Consider the following 20,768-nt stretch of genomic DNA (forward strand, 5'->3'; position numbering starts at 1 on the left):
CCGATGTGAGGAACATGTTTGTGCTGCCATAACTCTCAACGAGCCTGACTTTCATGCAGAGTATGATAGAAACACCAATGCATGGACGGCGTCTTGGAAGTGGTCAAACGATCAGCCACCAATATCCTTGCGAAACCGGTTATCGGAATATCCCCCACCCATGTGGCTAAGGGAACAGTATGAAGAAGAACTGCAAACGTGGATCGACAATGGCTGGTTTCTTCCATACCCAGAGGATGAGCTTGGCCCCCCGCGAGGGCTGATTAAGGGAGTGGCGACAGCAGGGATCGAACATGACAACTCTGGACCTACGCAGGGCCTATCTGCAAATACGCATTGAGAAGAAATTGTGGCCATTTCAGACTGGAAATTAGAGGAACCCGATATTGTCTAACCAGGCTAGGGTTCGGTCTAAATGTGGCCCCAGGCATTATGACAGCAATCATGCATGCTATCTGGCAGCAAGATGAGGCAGTGCAACAGGCAACATCCTCATACATCGATGATATATTCGTCAATGAGAACCTCATGTGAGCGCAATCGGTTAGAATGCACTTTGAAAGCTTTGGACTGACATGTAAGGAACCAGAGCATCTGTGCGATGGAGCAAAAGTTCTTGGCCTGCACGTGCGCAATAGCAAGGAGGGACTTTGCTGGAGAAGAGGAAGTCACGTTCCCAAGGTCCCATCAAACATCACTCTACGAACAGTGTTTTCACTTTATGGAAAGATGGTAGGCCATTTCCCTGTGTGCGGTTGGCTCAGGGTGGCCGTGGCAGCCATAAAGAGACGTGCAACAGCCATGTCGTCGGGATGGAACGATGCAGTACACGATGTCACCCTAAGGAGCATGTTGACAGAAACTGTGTCCAGAGTGACCAGTGATGACCCCATTCAGGGAAAGTGGTGCGTCAGCGGGAATGAGTTCACGGTCTGGGTGGATGCTAGTTCACTGGCCCTTGGAGTTGCCCTTGCAGTTAATGATTCCATTATTGAAGATGCCTGTTGGCTTCAGCCAGAGAATGATCCGAGGCACATAAACCTGGCTGAACTTGATGCCACATTGAAGGGCGTTAACTTGGCGCTTCAATGGCATGCCTAGGTTCTACATATCATGACTGACTCGGCATGCACTCATTGGTGGATAACCGATGCATTAAGTGGAAGAGCACGGCTAACGACACGAGCATCGAGTGAGATGTTAATTCGAAGACGGCTTGCCACCTTGGTCGACACCATCACAGAGTACGACCTGACCGTGGACGTAGTGTTGATCAGGTCTGCGGTCAACAGAGCAGATGCTTTGACCAGAGTCCCTCAACGATGGCTTCTGGCTAGTGCTCGGAGAGATGCTGATAATCTGCAAAACACATGTGCAGCAGTTGTGTGTAATGTGGATGCAGCGCACATCATGGACATTCATCGACAGTGTGGACATCCTGGCATCAAGCGGACACTGTACTTTGTCAAGATGATTGATCCAGGAGTAGGAAAAAAAGATATCCGAAGAGTGGTGGAAAGTTGTGAGGCCTGCCAATCCATCGACCCAGCTCCAGCACGATGGAAGAAAGGGGAGTTGGGAGTGAGTGGTAAGTGGCAGAAAGTGGGCATGGACATCACACACTACGGTGGCAACCACTTCCTTACCCTCATCGATTGTGGACCTACACGTTTCGCAGTCTGGAGACTCCTCGGGCGCCAGGACTCTTGTAACATTATTCGCCAGCTGTCATCCGTGTTCTGTGAAAGAGGTGCGCCCGATGAAGTGCTGACGGACAACGACCCAGCCTTTTGCAGCCATCAGATGAGGCAGTTCTTACAAGAATGGGGTGTGCAGCTGCGGCTTAGATGCGCTTATGTGCCTTCTGGCAATGGTATAGCTGAGAGAAGCCATCGCAGCATCAAAACAATTGCAGCCAGGAAGCAGTGCACCATCGCAGAAGCTGTGTACTGATATAATCTCATGCCAAAAGATGGCGTCTCTCCAGGAAACCAATGTACTGACAAGTATAAACGAGGCACAGTGACCGATGTGGTGAGTCAGCAGTGTGTCCAGGTTGATGGCGTACCCCGTCACGTTAGGGACCTACGGCCGGCGACACATGTACCACCTCCAGTGGACGATGAGAGTGATTCTGACTCTGAGACGAGTGGGCCATCGCTTTGGTTTGCACCATCCCTATCAAGCAGTGACTCTGATATCAGTAACCTCCACGGAGATGAAGCCTTCCCCGACCATCAGGCGGTGGATGAGAGTGCACGCGAAGACGAGAGCAGCACTGCTGTCCTCCTTCGTAGAAGCACCGGTTGACAGCGATCACCACCCCCCTGTCGTCTCTGTGATCATGAGATCAGGGGGGAGTGTGGAGAAAGAAGTGGCTTACCGTTAAAGCGGCTGCGCGTTTGTACCTGTAGAGCACAAATTGAGAATCAAGATGGCGCCTGCATGCGTTTATGTGGAAAAAAGTCTTGTGGAATCTCAGGGAATCTCGGAGAATCTCGTACCCTGATTCCATAAATAACGAGGAAGGGAAAGTGGGAAAGGACGAGTTTTAGTCACTAAAGCGAACGGACGTGTGTAAAAGAAGAGGTAGAAGAAAAGAGTGTGGTGAACGAAACAAACAACGACTCGGTTGAAAGTAGAGTTGTAACGAACACATTAACCCAAATCATAATCGTATTTAGCAGAGAAGCGAATAAACAACTTTATGAAAACATACAAAAAAAATAAATGTTATCGCCGCCAATACAAGTTTATTTTATATCAATACCTGTTTTTTTTTTTTTGTTTGTTTTTTTTTGGTTTTATTGCTCTTTATTTAATCTAAAAAATTCATTTTTTCTGAGCAGATTTGAAAAAGATTATTTTAAAAAATGGCCGCATCTTCTTCTTTGGAAGAACTAAGCCTCGTTTGGAGGTGCTTGGAATTTTTCAAGAGTACCCAGAATAGTATGAACAACCCGACCTCCCCATGTTAATCACGGCTTTAGAAATAAGCACTCCCAACCTTACCATGTTAAGAACGGCTTTCAGAATAAACACCCCTGACCTCCCCATGTTAAGAACGGCTTTAGGAATAAACACCCCTAACTTTGATAGCTGTTCTTAACATGGGAAGGTTGGGGTGTTTATTGTACGCTGGGTATTCTTGTAAAATACACACACAAAAATAAATAAATAAATACCTGGCTCATGTTTTTTTTTCTTTTTTTAAATTAGTTTTTATTGATCTATATTTAATCTTACAAATTCATTTTTTTTTGGGGGGGGGAATAGATTTGAAAAAAATTATATAAAAAATGGCATCTTCTTCTTTTTGAAGAACCAAGTTTCGTTTTGACTTCAAGGTTTACAGGTGCTTTGAATTTTACAAGAGTACCCAGCGTAGTATGGACAACCCGACCTCCCCATGTCAATCACGGCTTTAAAAATAAACATTTCCAACCTCATCATGTTAAGAACGGCTTTCAGAATAAACACCCGTGACCTCCCCATGTTAAGAACGGCTTTAGGAATAAACACCCCTAACTTTGATAGCTGTTCTTAACATGGGAAGGTTGGGGTGTTTATAGTACGCTGGGTATTCTTGTAAGATATACAAAAAAAAAAAAAGTAATAATAATAATAATAATTAAAAAAAAAAAAAAAAAAAAACGAGGCTTGGTTCTTCCAAAGAATATGCCGCCATTTTCTTTTCTTTTTTTATCTTTTTTTTTTTTCAAATCCGCTCGAAAAAACTGAAAATTAACTTTTATTGCCTACGATAACATTTATTTCTTGTATATAATTTTTTTGTATTGTTGTTTGTTGGTTTCTCTGCTAAATTACCCAAAATACCTAGTTGTCGTCTGCTTTAAATTAATATCAATTTAATGGAGATGAAACTTGTAATATTTTTTCCTTCATATAAATATTAAAATGTTAAGATAAATAAAACAATATTAATTTTATCCGTGATATTCACCAAAGATATCGGTTCTATTTCGAAATAATTTCATTTTTAATTTTCCTCTTCAATTTATTTCTGCGAACTTGTTTTTCCGTTCGCCATCTTGAATTTGAATTTCAGTTTGCGAAGTCATTCACATTTGAAAAATTGTTTTCTTTATAAAAACAGTTAAAGTCAGTCGAAATCAGATCATAAAACAAAAAGTAAGTATTACTAAATGAATTTAGTATCGATTTTTGTGCATTTGCAGAATATGTTACAAATGTAAGGGAGATAATTACATTTTTACTAAAGGAATAATCAGAATAAAAATACTGAAAACCTACACAACTTTTTTTTTTTTTTTTTTAGATTTTTAGTTGTCGAGTGTTTTTAATGTTTTTATTTTATTTTTTATAATGATTCAAAAATTATGAAAAAAAAATATTTTATCGTTTACTTTATCAAAAATGTTTAATTGAAGTAAAGAGATTTCTCACTGTTTTTTATTTAAAATATTTTTTAATAGTAAAAGAAACAAAACAATCCACGAAGTCAAAACTCAAAAATTCTTCAAATCTAAAAATAAATAAAACAGTCATGTTCATGTTCCCAAATTATTTTTTCAGAGCAAAACAAACTCACCAACAGAAGAAAAAAAAAAAAAATCAAAATAAATAAAAGAATGGCACTTGTACAGACATTAAAAAAATGAAAATATCGAAAAAAAAAAAAAAAAAGTTATATTGTACGTATCCGTTTTGAACTGAAGATCTCCGACAAAAAATTTCCTTTAATTTGATCGAGTAGTTTTTTTTTTTTTTGGGGGGGGGGCTCATGCAGAGAGTGATGCATGCGTCGATGCGAAATGCGTGCTGAAATAATAACGTTATTATTTAAAAAGCCATTCTTAACATGGGGAGGGGAGGGTGTTTTGTACCTATTCTATACTTTAACCTTACAATTGAATAAAAAAACATACCATAAAACTTTAATTAAACTTGGAAATACAATTTTAAAAATAGTACGGATCACTCTCTGCATTAGCACCTAATTTTTTTTTTTTTTTACAGCAGAAAAACGTTTTTTTTCTTTTACAGCACATTGAAGGCAGGCAGTCAGGCACCTTGGATATTTTTAAATTTTTGTTTAGAGTTTAAAAACGCAACGGGGAGATAACTCCATGCAAAGCTTCGACACTCCCTCCCCCATCTTTAATTCTAGCTTTTCTTCCTAAAAATCGAACCTTTTGTCCGGTATCATAACAAATTGTTTTTTTCGCTGTAAAATAAAACCTACTTGATGAAATTAAGTGAATTTTTATTTTTGAGAACTTCGTTCATTAACGGATACATATAATTTAAACTTTTTTCGATATTTTTATTTGGGTTTGTTTTACTGTACACATAGATTCGAAAAAGTTGTCACAAAACGAATATATAACAAATGAATGTTATCAAAGGCGAGATAAGTCACTTTTCTAACTAACTGGATATGTTTTTAGTGTTTTTATTTAATGTAACATGTTTATTCCACTCGAAAAACATGCAGTGATGTGTTTAACGATGTATTCAAAAATTCAAAATGGTGGACGACTCTCTCTCGGAGACAGTAAGTTTGGAAAAGGAGTTATAAATAAAAAAAACGTTTACCGATGTATTCAAAAATTCAAAATGGCGGACGACTCTCTCTCTCGGAGACAGCAAGTTTGGGAAAAGGAGTTATAAATAAAAAACCAGTCAAAATACTGCTAAAAACCCACCGAATATATGTCAGCCTATGTCACGGTAACATATATTGAGCGAGTTTCTAACAGTATTTTGTCTGTTTTTTTTTTTTTTAGAACTCATTTTCCCAAACTTACCGTCTCAAAGAGAGAGTCGTCTGCCATTTTAAATTTTCGAATACATCGGTAAACGCTGTATGTTTTTCGAGCTGAATAAACATGTTACATTAAATATAAACACTAAAAACATATCCAGTTAAATAGAAAACTAACTTATCTTGCCTTTGATAACATTTATTTGTTATATATTGGTTGTGTGACGAGTTTTTTGAATCTATGTGTACAGTAATACAAACCCTTTAATTTTTTAATGTCTTCATTAAACTGTACAAGTACGAACAAATTTTAAAACTAAATAATTTGTTTATGTTTACAACGTTCCAATTTCTCTTCATAATAATAATAATTTTAATTTGTGTACGTTTTCATTATTATAATTATTTAGTAAATGCATTGATATATATTTTTTAACTAAATAGATTTAAAAGAATAATTTTAATTTGTATACGTTTTCATTATTATAATTATTTAGTAAATGTATTGATATATATTTTTTTAACTAAATAGATTTAAAAGAATAATTTTAATTTGTATACGTTTTCATTATTATAATTATTTAGTAAATGTATTGATATATATTTTTTTAACTAAATAGATTTAAAAGAATAATTTTAATTTGTGTACGTTTTTAGCTTCCAAATTCTCTTCATTATTATGAGAATTTGTTTATTAAAACATTATTTAAATTTTCACAAATTATTTTTTTCATAGCAAAATAAACTCGTCAACAGTAGAAGAAAAAAAGAGATTCAAAATATTTTTTTATTTTTAACTGATTTATATTTTTTTTTATCTAAATAAAGTTAAAAGAATCTAATAATTTGACACGTTTTTCAGCGTCCCAAATTCTCTTCATTATTTTGATTATTTGTTTATTAAATGTATTTATCTTCATTGCATTTTTTATATTTATGCAAACGCGCTTTTGTTTTTAGTTTTTTTTTATTAAATGTTTCGTAAAATTGTGCTGGTTTACCACCTTTAAGAAGTTGGGTATTGTTGTCGAACGCATTCTGTTTTTAATTAAATTATTCAGAAACCTATTCTTTAACATGGGGTGGGAAGGGTGTTTTGTAACTGTTTGTACTTTAACCTAACAATTTAATCCTAAATTATTAATGGCATTTAAAAGAAACAGACATTCCTTACAATTGCAATGTAATGGAATAGACACCCACAACCTATGTCAGCAATGGCGGCTTCTAGTCTCCTTAACTAAATAGCGAGTTTTATGTTATTTAACCACGTTCAAGGTTTGTTTGTTTGTTTATGTTTTTTAATTTATTAATTGCGTCGGAAAGCTAACATTTGTGTCCATGTTTTTAATTTGGTGGAGTCAGGATCTAAGATTTATTTTTTAGCCTATTAGTCAGGTTCCTGATGGCACAATTTTAACTTTTGTGGGAACTTTTTGGAGATTTGACAACCTATACATTTTTGGAAAGGTTTATTTCTCATGAATCAAAAAATCAATGTTTGCATTTGCACAGATGGCGGCCATATTGGATTTACAAAATGGCCGCAGTAAGATGTATGTTTTGTAATATCTTGGCTTCTAAATAAACTGGAACACTGATTTTAGCAGCTAATCCTACATTTTTAGATTGGGAATCTTCATCGTTTTTCGCACTGGCTGCTGCACTAACACATGTCAGTACAGGCTAAGTCTTTAGACCTGCAGGAACATCTGCCAGAGGAACAATCAAATATACATTTGCATGTGACCATCTCAAGGATGGCCTTAGGGACTGGGAGGACCTCTGTGGTCATTGGTTTCAGGGTGTTTGAAGTACCCATCTTCCAGGGGATCTAGTTGTGAAATCTGCAGAGCATACCCTTGCTTGGACATGGACTCTTAAAATATGCTGCTTTATAGCTCCAGGTGTTGGAGGGAGCCTGTCACTTTCTGTCCGATGCTTGCACAACAGATGCCATCGCAGTTCAGAAGTTCATGTTGATCCCTTTTGGTGAGTAAGATGCACATACAAAGGACTGCAGTGTTGACAGCATCCCTCTGTCACTTCTGCTTCATCTATTCATGCATTTGCAGAGCATTGACAACATCTGCATCTGCTTTAAGGTAGATCCGCAGTCAGATTGTCTTGCATATACAGGAGAACCTTCCTTTGTTGTTGGCCCCAGTGAATGCTGGAAGGCTGGCAAAGCCTTTGCTCTTTTTTACATAGAGCTCGCCACAGTGGTCCAATTTATATAACACCAGAGACCATAGACATGGATGTGTTTTTCAGAAATAGGTTTTAGTTTGCTATGACTAGCACTAAAACGTCCGTATCTGGGAAGGAAAATACTAACTTTGCATTAGGTGAGTTTCGCTGTGAATCTTTCATCTAATCTAGGTAACTCGTCATGGCCTTGAACATTGCATTCTGGGATTTCCGTTCCTTCCATTTTTGAACTGCTTCCACCCAGGCATCTTCTATGCCTGAGTTCTCCATGGAGGCACCAAGCGCTCTGAGGGCAGCCATTATGACATGCAGTTCACCCAGTCTGGGAACAACCATTCGTTTCAAGTCAGGTCTGGCATCTAGGAGCTGCACCACCTTCTCATATCGAGCCATGTCAAAGGTAATGACTGTGAGGTGATCTTCCCCAACTGCCAACTTCCTCAGCTGATTTGCTTGTACCATCACAGGTGGCAGAGTTGACCATTCGTTTGCCACCTAAGGTAGTAGTGGCAAGGCTCCAACCTGTGTCAAGAGAAAGCTTTCAAACAGCAGTGAGTTGTATCCTGCCCAGCCTGAAATCTTGCTGGAGGTTTCTCGAGGTTTCACTCTGGATAAAGCAGAAGCAACAGACCATCCAAGCTGTGTCAGCTGATAGGATCCTGAGATCCCCTGGCCGATGCCAAACTGTTCTGATCTCTTGGTAACCTGTGGTTTTTGCTTGTTACAGTGAAGCATGTCTACATGGTAAGGTGTGACTGACATACTCTTTGCATCACCTATGATCAACGATTCAGCAACAGGTTCTTTAGAAGGATCAACTTTCTGGTACACTGCTGTGATGATTCCGTGAGTGGTTCCCTTCCCATCATCCCTCTGCAAAATCTGTGTTATCTACTATGAAAAATACAAAGGTCCCCTTCTTCAGGAATTGTGTTACATAGAGGCCTTGGTATGCTCTTGTGTTTTCTAAACAGCATTTGCCAGAGTAGTTTCCATGAGAAGGACACGGCGATGTGAAATAGTGTAGCCATGAGCATTGAGAAGATTCAACAGCTTCTTGTTGCATGTGTCATGGTGGACAGTCAATGCCAGTCCCAGAACCTGAGGGTTCCCTCATGCACCGTGTGACTTGAATGCTGATTCATTGCTTGGCTTGTACCTTACCTGTTTACTGGATTTGAACCCATACATGATATTTTGGTTCACCGTCAGTGTTGCTCGGTCAACATTTTTGGTTCTCTTTACAGTTTCCAGCTTTTCAACAGGCCCAACCATTATCCAATGGATTATGGTATATAATTCAGCTTGCACATCGTCATTGTCACTAGATACCTGCATGACATTTCTTTCCCTGGGCTCTTTGAAGGTTGCAATGCGTTTCCTTATCACCTGTGCTGCTGTATAGATTGTCTTTATGCTGTTCTCCTCCTCCTTACCAGTTGTCATTGGAGTATTAACCATGTCCTCTTCACATGCATCCGGGATGAAGAAGAGAGTTGGCTTTCTTGTGTTTGGTCAAACAGACTTCAGGTGCGGTAATAAATAAGGATCCTTTCTTTTAACTGAATACAGGTACATGACTTTCAAAAACTTTCGAACCAAGCATATTAATATAAGTCGTTTCAATATCATTCATCTCAAGGTATGCTTTGTTTTTGTTTCTACTTCAATAAGATTTATCAGTTCAAGCAGACTCGCCTTTTGTAGAAAGGTTTCTTCAGCAGTTTTGCTAGTGTTAGTATCTCGAAGAGTATGGAATACATTTTTGGTCCAGCAAGCTTTGTGGACCACCTTCTCATATCGAGCCATGTCAATGGATTTTAATGGATTATCATTTTCTTTAAACATTATCCTATAATACTTTATTTAGGAGAGTATAATGACATTTGTTGAAGGATTTATTATATTGATGGATTTTTGTTAAACACGGGTTAAAACAATAGTAAAGGTAATATATTTTTGGAAGAGTACAGCGACACTGGTGATATGCAGGTGTTCAGCCTAGTCTTCAGTGCAGGATTATAGGACCTTTTCACAGCATTTTTGAGATTTTTACCTGTATTCTCAGTCCTGATCTGGTACAGTTGTTGGCCATTGTCCTGTTGGCAGAGGAAGCACTCTTTCTTATTCCCTGGACTTGTATATGATCGTGTGAATGGCAATGCAGAACCAGATGTAGAGGGGCCTGGAACAGCCTCTTCTCTGCTTCCTCTTTTCTGCTCAGGCTTTTTAGCAGTGTAGTGTCCTGTAGCTAAAGCATGTGCGCTGCGATTTCTTGCATGTTAGACCGCCCTCTTTTTACACATTGTTTCTGCTGTGAAGTTCTGCAGTCGCCTTTTGGACTTGGACATAGTCTCCATCATTCAAAATAGTCCTCCCTAGAATTACCTGCAGTAGGAGCCCAGAGGATGTTGCACCAAGACTCCTTTCTTTTTATTATTAGACTGGCAGAGAATGCATTGCTTCCAGTTAATGGACTCCTTGGTTTGACATGCCTCCTCTCTACTTTGTGACTCATCACTCATGCTTAACCTACAAACCCAGAGAGAATTACAGCAATGTTAGAATAGCAATACAAAAAGTTCTCAAAGTATCAGAGGTAAATTAACAATTTGAATTCGTGATATAAAAGCAAATTTTTTAGGAACAGATGAAGTATGAATTTATAAATGATACATATTTTTTATTACAAAGATATTGCAAGAAAACAACACCACATCAGTTTGAACCCAGATATGCATCTAAAGGTTAATGTTAAAAATGTTGTTGCTTTATAACTACCACCATTGGTTTCTATGAGCCTGAAAATGTAGGTTTAGCAGTTAAAATCAGTGTTTCCGCTTATTTAGAGAACAATACAAAACGTACATTTTACAGCGGCCATTTAGTAAATTCCTATATGGTCGTCATATACACATCTGGGAAAATTATATAACCACTACAATTGGTTTCCTTGGCCCTGAAATGTAGGTTTAGCAGTTAAAATCAGTGTCCCAGCTTATTTGAAGCCGAGATATTACAAAAAATTCATCTTAGGGCGGCCATTTTGTAAATCCAATATGGCCGCCATATACGCATCTGGACAAATGCAAACAATAATTTTCTGATTCCTGGGACAAAACCCATTTCCAAAAATGTATAGGTTTACAAATCTCCAAAAAGTCCCACAAAATTACATCGTCACCAAGAGAGTTTTTTTTACTGGATGCATAAATTACATTAACATTAATTGTATTTTGTAGTATTGTATGTATAAGTATAAATGTGTCATTTTTCACATTTAAGACAAATCTGTATTGATTGGCGCTATGTCAAATTATAAAATATTTGGTCATTTTTAAACGTGTCTACTATGATTTTTAGAATAAATTAATGTCGAGATTGTGAGTTTAATTCAATAATATTGATAAAAAAAACAGTATATGTTAATGCAAATATGAAAATATTGAATTTCATTATTTTTTACAGATGTTCCTGATTGAAGCCAATTTTAATGGATTATCATTTTCTTTAAACATTATCATATAATACTTTATTTGGGAGAGTATAATGGCATTAGTTGAAGGATTTATTATATTGATGGATTTTTGTTAAACTCGGGTTAAAACAATAGTAAAAGTAATATATTTTTGGAAGAATACAGCGACACTAGAGAAAAGCTGCATTTTGTAAAGTGTGTGGATATCTGTTTCTTCTAAAATCAGACATAGTTAGACATATGATTAAAAAGTGATAGGGAGAGAACGTAAATTCCTGCTAGAGACTATCCTTGAGTGTCTAAGGTCTCTCTGTACAGGTGTTTGTCAGAACAACCTGACATGAGGATACTTTTCTCTAAAAGTAAACCCTGACCAAATATTCAAAAGCCCAAATAAGATCTTCTCACATTAGCTCTTTCGAGGGATGGTGCACCTCAAGTAACAGCACAAAGCTGGATACTTCACCAGACCTGACAAATTCTTGTCCTGGAATTCCATAAGACCAAGAGACAAAAATAAAAGATATAATACAATATATGAAAATGGTTAATTGGTGAGAGAAAAACTTTACTAACTCAGTGTTTGAAAGATAAAGAAGTTTAATGGAACATTTGAATATCTATGTATCTCATATAGAATTCAAGTGTTAGTTCCAGGTTGTGGGCCCTTGATCTCTGAGAACGTCGACTGGAGTAAAATAAAACAAAAAAGGGAAATGCCATATTCTTGTCTGCGGGTATTCTAAAAAATCAATCTGACACATTCATAGGAGAACTCATACCAGGGAAAAGCCATATTCTTGTGATGTGTGTGGATATTCTTGTTCTAAAAAATCAAGCTTACAAATTAATATGAGAACTCACACTGGGGAAAAGCCACATTATTGTGAAGTGTGTGGATATTCTTGTTATCAAAAATCAAAGTTCATGAGACATATGAGAACTCACACTGGGGAAAAGCCACATACCTGTGAAGTGTGTGGATATTCCTGCTCTGAAAAATCAGACTTAGTTAAACATATGAGAACTCACACTGGGGAAAAACCACATTCTTGTGAAGTTTGTGGATATTCTTGCTCTCGAAAATCAACCCTGCAAATTCATATAAGTACTCACACTGGGGAAAAGCCACATTCTTGTGATGTGTGCGGATATTCTAGTTCTCGAAAATCAACGTTAGTGACACATATGAGAACTCACACTGGGGAAAAGCCACATTCTTGTGAAGTGTGTGGATATTCTTTTTCTCGAAAATCAACGTTAGTGACACATATGAGAACTCACACTGGGGAAAAGCCACATTCTTGTGAAGTGTGTGGATATTCCTGCTCTGAAAAATCAAACTTACAAATTCATATCAGTACTCACACTGGGGAAAAGCCACACTCTTGTGAAGTGTGTGGTTATTCTTCTTCTCAAAAATCAAAGTTAGTGAGACATATGAGAACTCACACTGGGGAAAAGCCACATTCTTGTGAAGTTTGTGGATATTCTTGTTCTCAAAAATCAGCGTTGGTGACACATATGAGAACTCACACTGGGGAAAAGCCACATTCTTGTGAAGTTTGTGGATTTTCTTGTTCTCAAAAATCAAAGTTAGTGAGTCATATGAGTATTCACTAAGAACTTATGAAGTATTCAAAATCAAATTTTGTAGCCCAAATATATCGCACTATGACTAACCTTTTATAGGGAGTACTGAAATAATGAATCTTCCCTTATATGGAAGACAATAGATTTCTTGGGATACTTCTATTAAAAAATTTATCTCAAATAGTGAGAAATTCAGACATCTCGGGAATAATATTTATATTATTGTAAAATATATGTTCAATGTTCAAATAAATAAAGTTCCATGAAGAGATAGAATCACGAATTGCATACTTTTAAACAATAGAAAACTTAGAAATATATGTTACAAAATAAGGTTTCTTAAATTAAAGCATTAAATAAAAATTGCTTGAATTTCAACTGAATTGACATATTTTTTATAACGAATAAATAATTTCATGTTCAACTTTAGTGATAATCTTGTTCCATGATCAACTTTAGTGATAATCTTGTTCACGAAAACCCTGCAGGTACACAGTAGGGAAATATGTGGATAGTCATGTTCTCAAAATCAAATTTAGTTAAACTTATAAGAACTCACCCAAACGACTTCACTATGAGGATACCTGTCAAAAAAGTCGTGTAAGGCCTCCCACCACAATCAAATCTATTCACAGTGAATAGATTGACAACAATAAACCTTAGTTCTGCCACACTAATATCAATAATTGAACAACTGACATTATCTTCAGAAGTGCAGGAGCAGATTATGAAAATTTGGCCATCGAAGAAGAACCTTGCTTCACCATTGAGGAAGTAGAATTAATGAATATGGAGAAAATACTTCAATTACCAAAAATTAAAACCTCAAAAGCTATCAACGCAATGATGTAAACACCAAGACTTGTTTATTTGCAACATATCTCTCCCGAAGCTAAACCGCATTATATATGCTGCATGACTCTACATTGTCTGATAAACACTCCTTCAATTTCAAAGTTAATGTGTGTTTACAACAAAAAACTTTACAATAACATTGAACCAGAAACTTCAAAAGCAATTGAACCTGTATAGAAAGGAGTTTTCTCAGGTCAAACAATGGTTTGCAGCCTTTACTGTGTGTGTAAAAAGTCCCCCGGTAATAGGTCACCAAACGTAACCCCTGACCCGGTTGAAACTGCAATAGTCGTGATCGTCATTCTCTTTACAAGATTCTTCCATGTCACAGACCCAGTTGTCGGTTCCCGAGGTCGCCATCCGCTGAATAGTTATTAGCTTTTCATGCAGCCCCCCCCCAAAAAAAAACGCAGCTAGTTTCTAGTTTATTAAAAGTTAATTCACACAATTTACAGGTGTTTACATATGTACAATTGTTCAGTTCGATTACACCAGAAATCAGTCTGGAATCTTATTCGTTGTTCACTATGATGGCGACAGTGGACAGAAGAGGGTGTAGCATCTCTCTTGGGTTTGTGTTTTTGTCTCGAGATTCGACTCTAATCTGCTATCTCTCTGGCAGGGTCATTTGCTTATATATTGTGGAAAAGGTTTGGTTAGGGTAAACTGTTAAACCACTCATCGATCATCATGTTATTACGGGGAAGTCTTGATTCCTTGCACAGTCTGAAAACCTGGGATTACAGATCAATCTCATTCCCACACTCCCAGGGGTTGACCATTGACACCCCTGACATTACACTAAAAAACAGACGTCTTTCAACAGGGTTTTCTCAAGCCAAGAATGAAAGTACATTTCGTTCTAGCTTTCCAAATGACATCTCTTCTCATTTTTCTCAAACAATAAAATTATGTGTTTTACAAAAACACGATAAATTTATCCTTTCAGCTAGGTTACCTGCCTCTGGTTACCTGCCGCTGCCTGGGAACCCAATAATGCTTAACAGACAATACCAGTTAAATTATCCGGCCTTACGTTGTGCTTAAGAGTGTCTCAATCTGTATCGCTTCCTGAGGCGGCCACACCACTGTGCGGCAGTATAGAAAAATAACGTCAACAGGATCAGTTTTAAGCAAAATGTAAAAATAACGGAGATTGAAAATTTAGCAGCAAAACATGAGGGCAAACTAACAAAATGAGAAAATAAAAAAAAATAAGAAACTTTTATAAAAGAATACAACGTTATTCTGTAAACATTTGATACAGGAAACAGTCACTGTGGAAACGCCACCACAAACATAATAGCTGGGAGATTTCTGGACGCCTCTGTTTGAGAATGAGGGACATTGCAATCAAGGGGCCAAGTGGGTCCTGGATATACCTCAAAGAAACGAAAGTAAGTAATACCAGAGCCAACGATAACGTCTTGAATGATTAAATGAAAGTTGGATCAATTCCAGAATGAGCAAAAGATGAGGATAGACAACTTATTTAATTTTTGGAATTTTTGGCTCATATGTTAGCTACTTCACCAGATTGTTGAGGGGTGGAGGAGACGCATGGGAGCCAATTCAAAGGTGATATATTCCAATATTTCAATCGAAAGAGACTCAGCACACTAATAAATGTAGACCAATTTGATGTCTACGACCTGCATTCTATTTACTCGCCTAGTTGCAGATTGTGGGAGTTGAAAACTCCCAGTGTAACTCGATTGTCGCCCTTTAACTCAGAAGAGCGACCTAGCTACGTCACTCCCTGTTCCCTATCTTTCTTCCTTTTATGCGCCGGACCTTCAAGATGTAACAAACACCGCTCTGGTGTGGCCATGGGCCACCACTGCCTTCCTGACTAGCCAGTCAACTGCAAGTAACGTTACTCATCTTTCAATGAACTCTCATTCTTTCTTCATGTGAATAAATTGCATTTCTTTCGCTGATATATTTTCGTCCTCATTATGCGACATTTGCTTTTCAATCCTTCTACCATTAAATGCATCCACCATTACACACATGGGACGGGGTCGTCTATCACACAGCAGGCCATCCTGTCCCCAACAAGATAATATCTATGGACACGTCTCTTCTGTGCTAAACTTGGAAAAAGAATAAGAAGGATTTAAGGGGATGTGATAAGGCAGCAAGGAGCAGTTGTTGATTAAATAGATCTCAAAGACTAGAAAGTAAACAAAAATTAAGCTTGGATTATCAAAATTCATATGAAAGTATGGCCGACACGTGGATACTAAGATTTGTTGATTTATATAAAATCCATCCCATAATAAAAGAAAACCATGACTGAACATATAAACGACCTTGACATTATGCCATAGTAATAGAAGAATAATAATCGATTACATGACAAGCCATAGACGAATTTTCAAGGTGATAGTTTTTATCCTTTGTTTTTTGCTTGGCAGAAGATCTGCTAAGTAAACTAGTTCATAAAAGTTCCTGCAAGCTAAGCCAGAGCGGCTAACAAGACCCCCAGAAAAAATCAACGCCATGCTTTTTGTGAATGAACCCAAACTGTGTGTACAGACAGATTGTACATACATTTTCTAAAGATAATTTATTTAGGAAAATGTGACAAGTGCTACATAAGAGCTGGGGAAAAAGTCCAAACGAGAAAGCATACAGTGTGACGACTGAAAAAACAGGAACACTACAAATACAGGGGATAAAAGAAAATGACTCAATCCAACATATTTGCAAAACGAGGGAGAAATAAGCAGAGAATATGTATGCCATGTATGAAATATTTGCACAATAGCTTACAAATAAAAACAAGGCAATTGCCATTAAACAGCTTGCCATGCCAGTAATAACATGAACTTGGGTATTGTTAATTGGCCACAAAAGGTTAGACACTAAAACAAGAAAATGCTGAAATATATTGGAACTCACAGAACTCACAGAGTAATCTACAGAAACCAGTGTCCATCGAGGCTGTATCCATAGAGCAGACGGTATGCGTCTCTCAGAGTTTGATTACCAGTACGGAATTGTTGTTACAGGGTAATATCTCATGAGCTTGAGATGGTACATGAGCAGCAACAGGCAAAAACAGTAGAAACATCACAAAATTGGCTAAACATTTGTGATAAAACTGTTTTACAAATGCGAAGAACAATCCTGCATTCACTGCACCAATATGGTACTATCGCTTCCCCGGGGAGATTTACTTGGTTAAGAAACGTTCTGAGAACGCAACCAGCTCCCTGGGGAAATAAACGATATCTACAGATAAGCACATGTAAACATCAACAAAAACGGGTCGAGATGTCGGTGGCTATTGTTTTTGGTTATGTCTTGGACTATTTTTAAGAGTAAATCTTTCGTCTAAAGGCAACAATTAAAACACTATCAGCCAGTCATTGGTGTGCGACCGGCATCACATGTTACACTAAGTGTCTTAGAAATGGTCTCGTGAAGATGTGACGATAGGCCAATCATTAGGGTCTGTCTATCGAGAAGAAAATCATACCTGAGATGTTGAATGTGGGGGTGTGGCTTCCCCATTCTCTCCAGATGACCTCTTCACCTTGGGGAATTCTGGTTGGAATCTTCTTTCTTCATCCTCTGGACCAATTCGTTGTTTAATGGAGACATTTATGGCAGAAAACACACACCACGACACAATCGTAATATTTGAGAAATACAATTAACTATTTATTCTACAAAATGTATACAATATATACACAAAGACAATTTACACTTAATAATCTTCAAAATTTAACTAACGTAACTCATGATGAGAGAAGGAGGGGATCCCTCCCGTTTATGGAGAGACAGATATATGCGTGCATCCCCCATGTTGTCTGGACAAAAAAAAGAGGAAAGGGAATTCTGAGGTTGCATTACTGTGTATCTCTGTGCTTATGACCAAATCACCACCCAGTCATGCTGAAAGGTGTGTTAACAACCGTGGCACTAGTATATGGTGCCACATCCCTCCCTATGCAATCTGAAATTTATGAGTATTCATAAATTTCAGAAGTCCCTAAAAAAATCTTCAACAATTTTAAAAGTCATTCTCTCTTGTCCTCAAAACTTTAAAATCGTAAAGAAATGAGAGAGAGAGAGGAGCAGAGCGGTACCATCTCACACCCCACTTCACTTATTACATCACACAATGGCGAGACTCAATTCATTTTTCTCATGTGCATCGTTGTATTTTTTAAAATGATTGACAGCTTAAGGCGAATTTAAACATTTCAACCACAAAATCTAAAAAACATTTGTTTCATATTTTTTTTATTTATTTTTATTTATTACATTTTCACCCCAAACAAGGCACATTGCCACTTTGGTGTAGGGGCTACTATCAGGGGCAGCAACTACTGGGGCACTATGTTGGGATTTGGGCAGCAAGATGTCAGTTCACGTTACGCTTGAACTTTTGCATGTCAGTACAGTTGGGGAAGCAGGGACCTGGAATGGAATTCCAGAGTCTAGCGGTTCTGGGGAAGAAACTACTGGAGTAAAGAGATCTTTTACATCTAGGGATCTCTACTGCGTGGGGGCGGGATTTAGCTTCCTGTCGGGTTTGTCGAGGGTGTCTACGTCATGGGGGCACAAGTGTCTGCAGTTCGTCAGAGCATTCACCATTGAAATACTTGTAGAACAGGCAGAGGGATGCAGCGTTTCGTCGATGGGACAAAGGCTGAAGCTTAGATGCCAGTTCAGTGCCTATCAGATTGGAGACTCTCTTTTGAACCTTGTCTAGGAGCGAGAAACTAGCAGCAGATGCACCAGCCCAAATGTGACAGCAATACTCCATACATGGGCGAATGATGGCCTTATTGAGGGACAGGATACTTTCAGGTGTCAGTAGTTTTCTAGCACGGTAGAGAGAGCCTACCTTCTTTGTGGCGGACCTGGAAATGTTTTAACATTTTTTCCTTTTTTTGTTGAACAGTAAAAAAAAACATCTGTTGATACTGAAAAGAAAACTATCCAATCAAAAAGTCCCCCTTATGTTTTCAGCGTAAATTGTTAACCGAGAAAATGACATATATCAAGCTCAAATCAACTGTTCATGAAATAAACTGTTGAAACAGAGTTCTATTTTTTCAAATCTTAACTGAAAACGGCGATAACATTTTACAAATTTCTAACATTTGCAAAGTCAAAAACAATTCACAAAAGTCCTATATTTTTTCACACCTGAAATAAAGATCAGATTACAAATTTTAGGTATTCTGTTTTTTTTTGTTTTAAATTTATTTTTCGAGCTTCGTCTTTGAGAATTTTTGTCATTTTTCTTTCGTGTAATAAAAACATGCATAGACATACATATACACGCATATATATATATATATATATATATAAAGAGAGAGAGAGAGAGAGAAAGAAAGAGAGAGAGTGTGTGAGATAGAAAGAGATATGCATATATCTCTTTGCATATTCTAGAAAGACTTTTTTCGTTTCTATTTCGTGTAGAGGGACACATTCTCACTTTTTTAATCGAATGGTTATTTTTTAATACACTTTTTTCATGTGATTAAGTTTCGTATGTGGATGTAGGAAGGGTACACTTTTTTCTACATCGATCTTTTGTTTCTTCGTAGGTGCAAAACAATTTTTTTCAGGTTCTGAATTTTTTTAGTGCATTTTTTTGTTTTTGCGATTTTTTGACAGAAATATGCATACTTAACCCATGCTGTCCGGACGAAAAAGAGATCGATAGAGGAAAGCAAATTATGGGCTGCATTTCTGGGTATCTCTGCGTTTATGGCCAAATAACAACCTGGCCATGCTGAAGAGTGTGTTAACAACCATGGCACTGAGATATAGTGCCAAAATTGTGCTCTTATGCTGTGCGATTGTAATAGTTTTCTCAATGTTTGCAACACCATATTTGGGGTCTTTGCTAAGTATAGGTCGGCACAGATTCTAATTTCTCCGTTTAGTTTTGGCAATGCTACTAATACTTGTTGGATATGAAATGGTGTCCGTCTTGGTTTTACTACCGGTGTAACGTTCTTGTCTAATTTTGGATTTTTAATCCTTCTTTGTAACGAATATTTTGTGAGCTATTTGGTTGGGGCTACTTGTTTGGGGCTATTTGTTGGGGGTTATTTGTTTGGGGCTATTTGTTGCGGGTTATTTGTTTCGGGCTATTTGTTGCGGGTTATTTGTTTGGGGCTATTTGTTGCAGGTTATTTGTTTGGGGCTATTTGTTGCGGGTTATTTGTTTGGGGTTATTTGTTGCGGGTTATTTGTTTGGGGCTATTTGTTGGGGGTTATTTGTTTGGAGCTATTTGTTTGGGGCTATTTGTTGCGGGTTATTTGTTTGGGGCTATTTGTTGCGGGTTATTTGTTTGGGGCTATTTGTTGGGGGCTATTTGTTTGGGGCTATTTGTTGCGGGTTATTTGTTTCGGGCTATTTGTTGGGGGTTATTTGTTTGGGGCTATTTGTTGCAGGTTATTTGTTGGGGGCTATTTGTTGCGGGTTATTTGTTTGGAGCTATTTGTTGGGGATTATTTGTTTGGGGCTATTTGTTGGGGGTTATTTGTTTGGGGCTATTTGTTTGGGGCTGTTTGTTGTGGGTTATTTGTTTGGGGCTATTTGTTGCGGGTTATTTGTTTGGGGCTATTTGTTGCAGGTTATTTGTTTGGGGCTATTTGTTGCGGGTTATTTGTTTGGGGCTATTTGTTTGGGGCTATTTGTTGCGGGTTATTTATTTGGAGCTATTTGTTGCGGGTTATTTGTTTGGGGCTATTTGTTGGGGGCTATTTGTTTTGGGCTATTTGTTTGAGGCTATTTGTTCGGGGCTATTTATTTAGGGTTATTTGTTTGCGTTGCAAGAATTTCCCCTTTAGTCATATTGGAATATTCCCATGGACTTTTGGTGCACAACTTGTTTCTTTTAATGT

At 37.5% G+C, this 20,768-nt stretch overlaps 1 protein-coding gene across 1 annotated transcript; it reads left to right on the forward strand.

Moving 5' to 3' along the window:
- The first annotated feature begins 8,738 nt into the window (after window positions 1–8,738).
- On the forward strand, window positions 8,739–19,073 carry LOC145248757 (uncharacterized). The gene is made up of 3 exons (XM_080110399.1): window positions 8,739–8,806; window positions 12,209–13,365; window positions 16,678–19,073. The coding sequence occupies exons 1-2, from the start codon at window positions 8,739–8,741 to the stop codon at window positions 13,059–13,061; spliced, it is 921 nt and encodes a 306-aa protein (XP_079966525.1). The 3' UTR covers window positions 13,062–13,365; window positions 16,678–19,073.
- The last annotated feature ends 1,695 nt before the right edge of the window (window positions 19,074–20,768 follow it).

This window comes from Euprymna scolopes, chromosome 27 (genome assembly GCF_053919585.1).
Source record: "Euprymna scolopes isolate OS-2025 chromosome 27, ASM5391958v1, whole genome shotgun sequence".
Taxonomy (NCBI): domain Eukaryota; kingdom Metazoa; phylum Mollusca; class Cephalopoda; order Sepiida; family Sepiolidae; genus Euprymna; species Euprymna scolopes.

What these genes read in the sequence shown, in the direction of transcription:
- LOC145248757 (XM_080110399.1), top strand. Translation starts at nt 8,739, where the DNA reads ATGATCAACGATTCAGCAACAGGTTCTTTAGAAGGATCAACTTTCTGG. An exon ending in TACACTGCTGTGATGATTCC is followed by an intron (nt 8,807 to 12,208) that starts GTGAGTGGTTCC and finishes ACACATTCATAG; the next exon opens with GAGAACTCATACCAGGGAAA.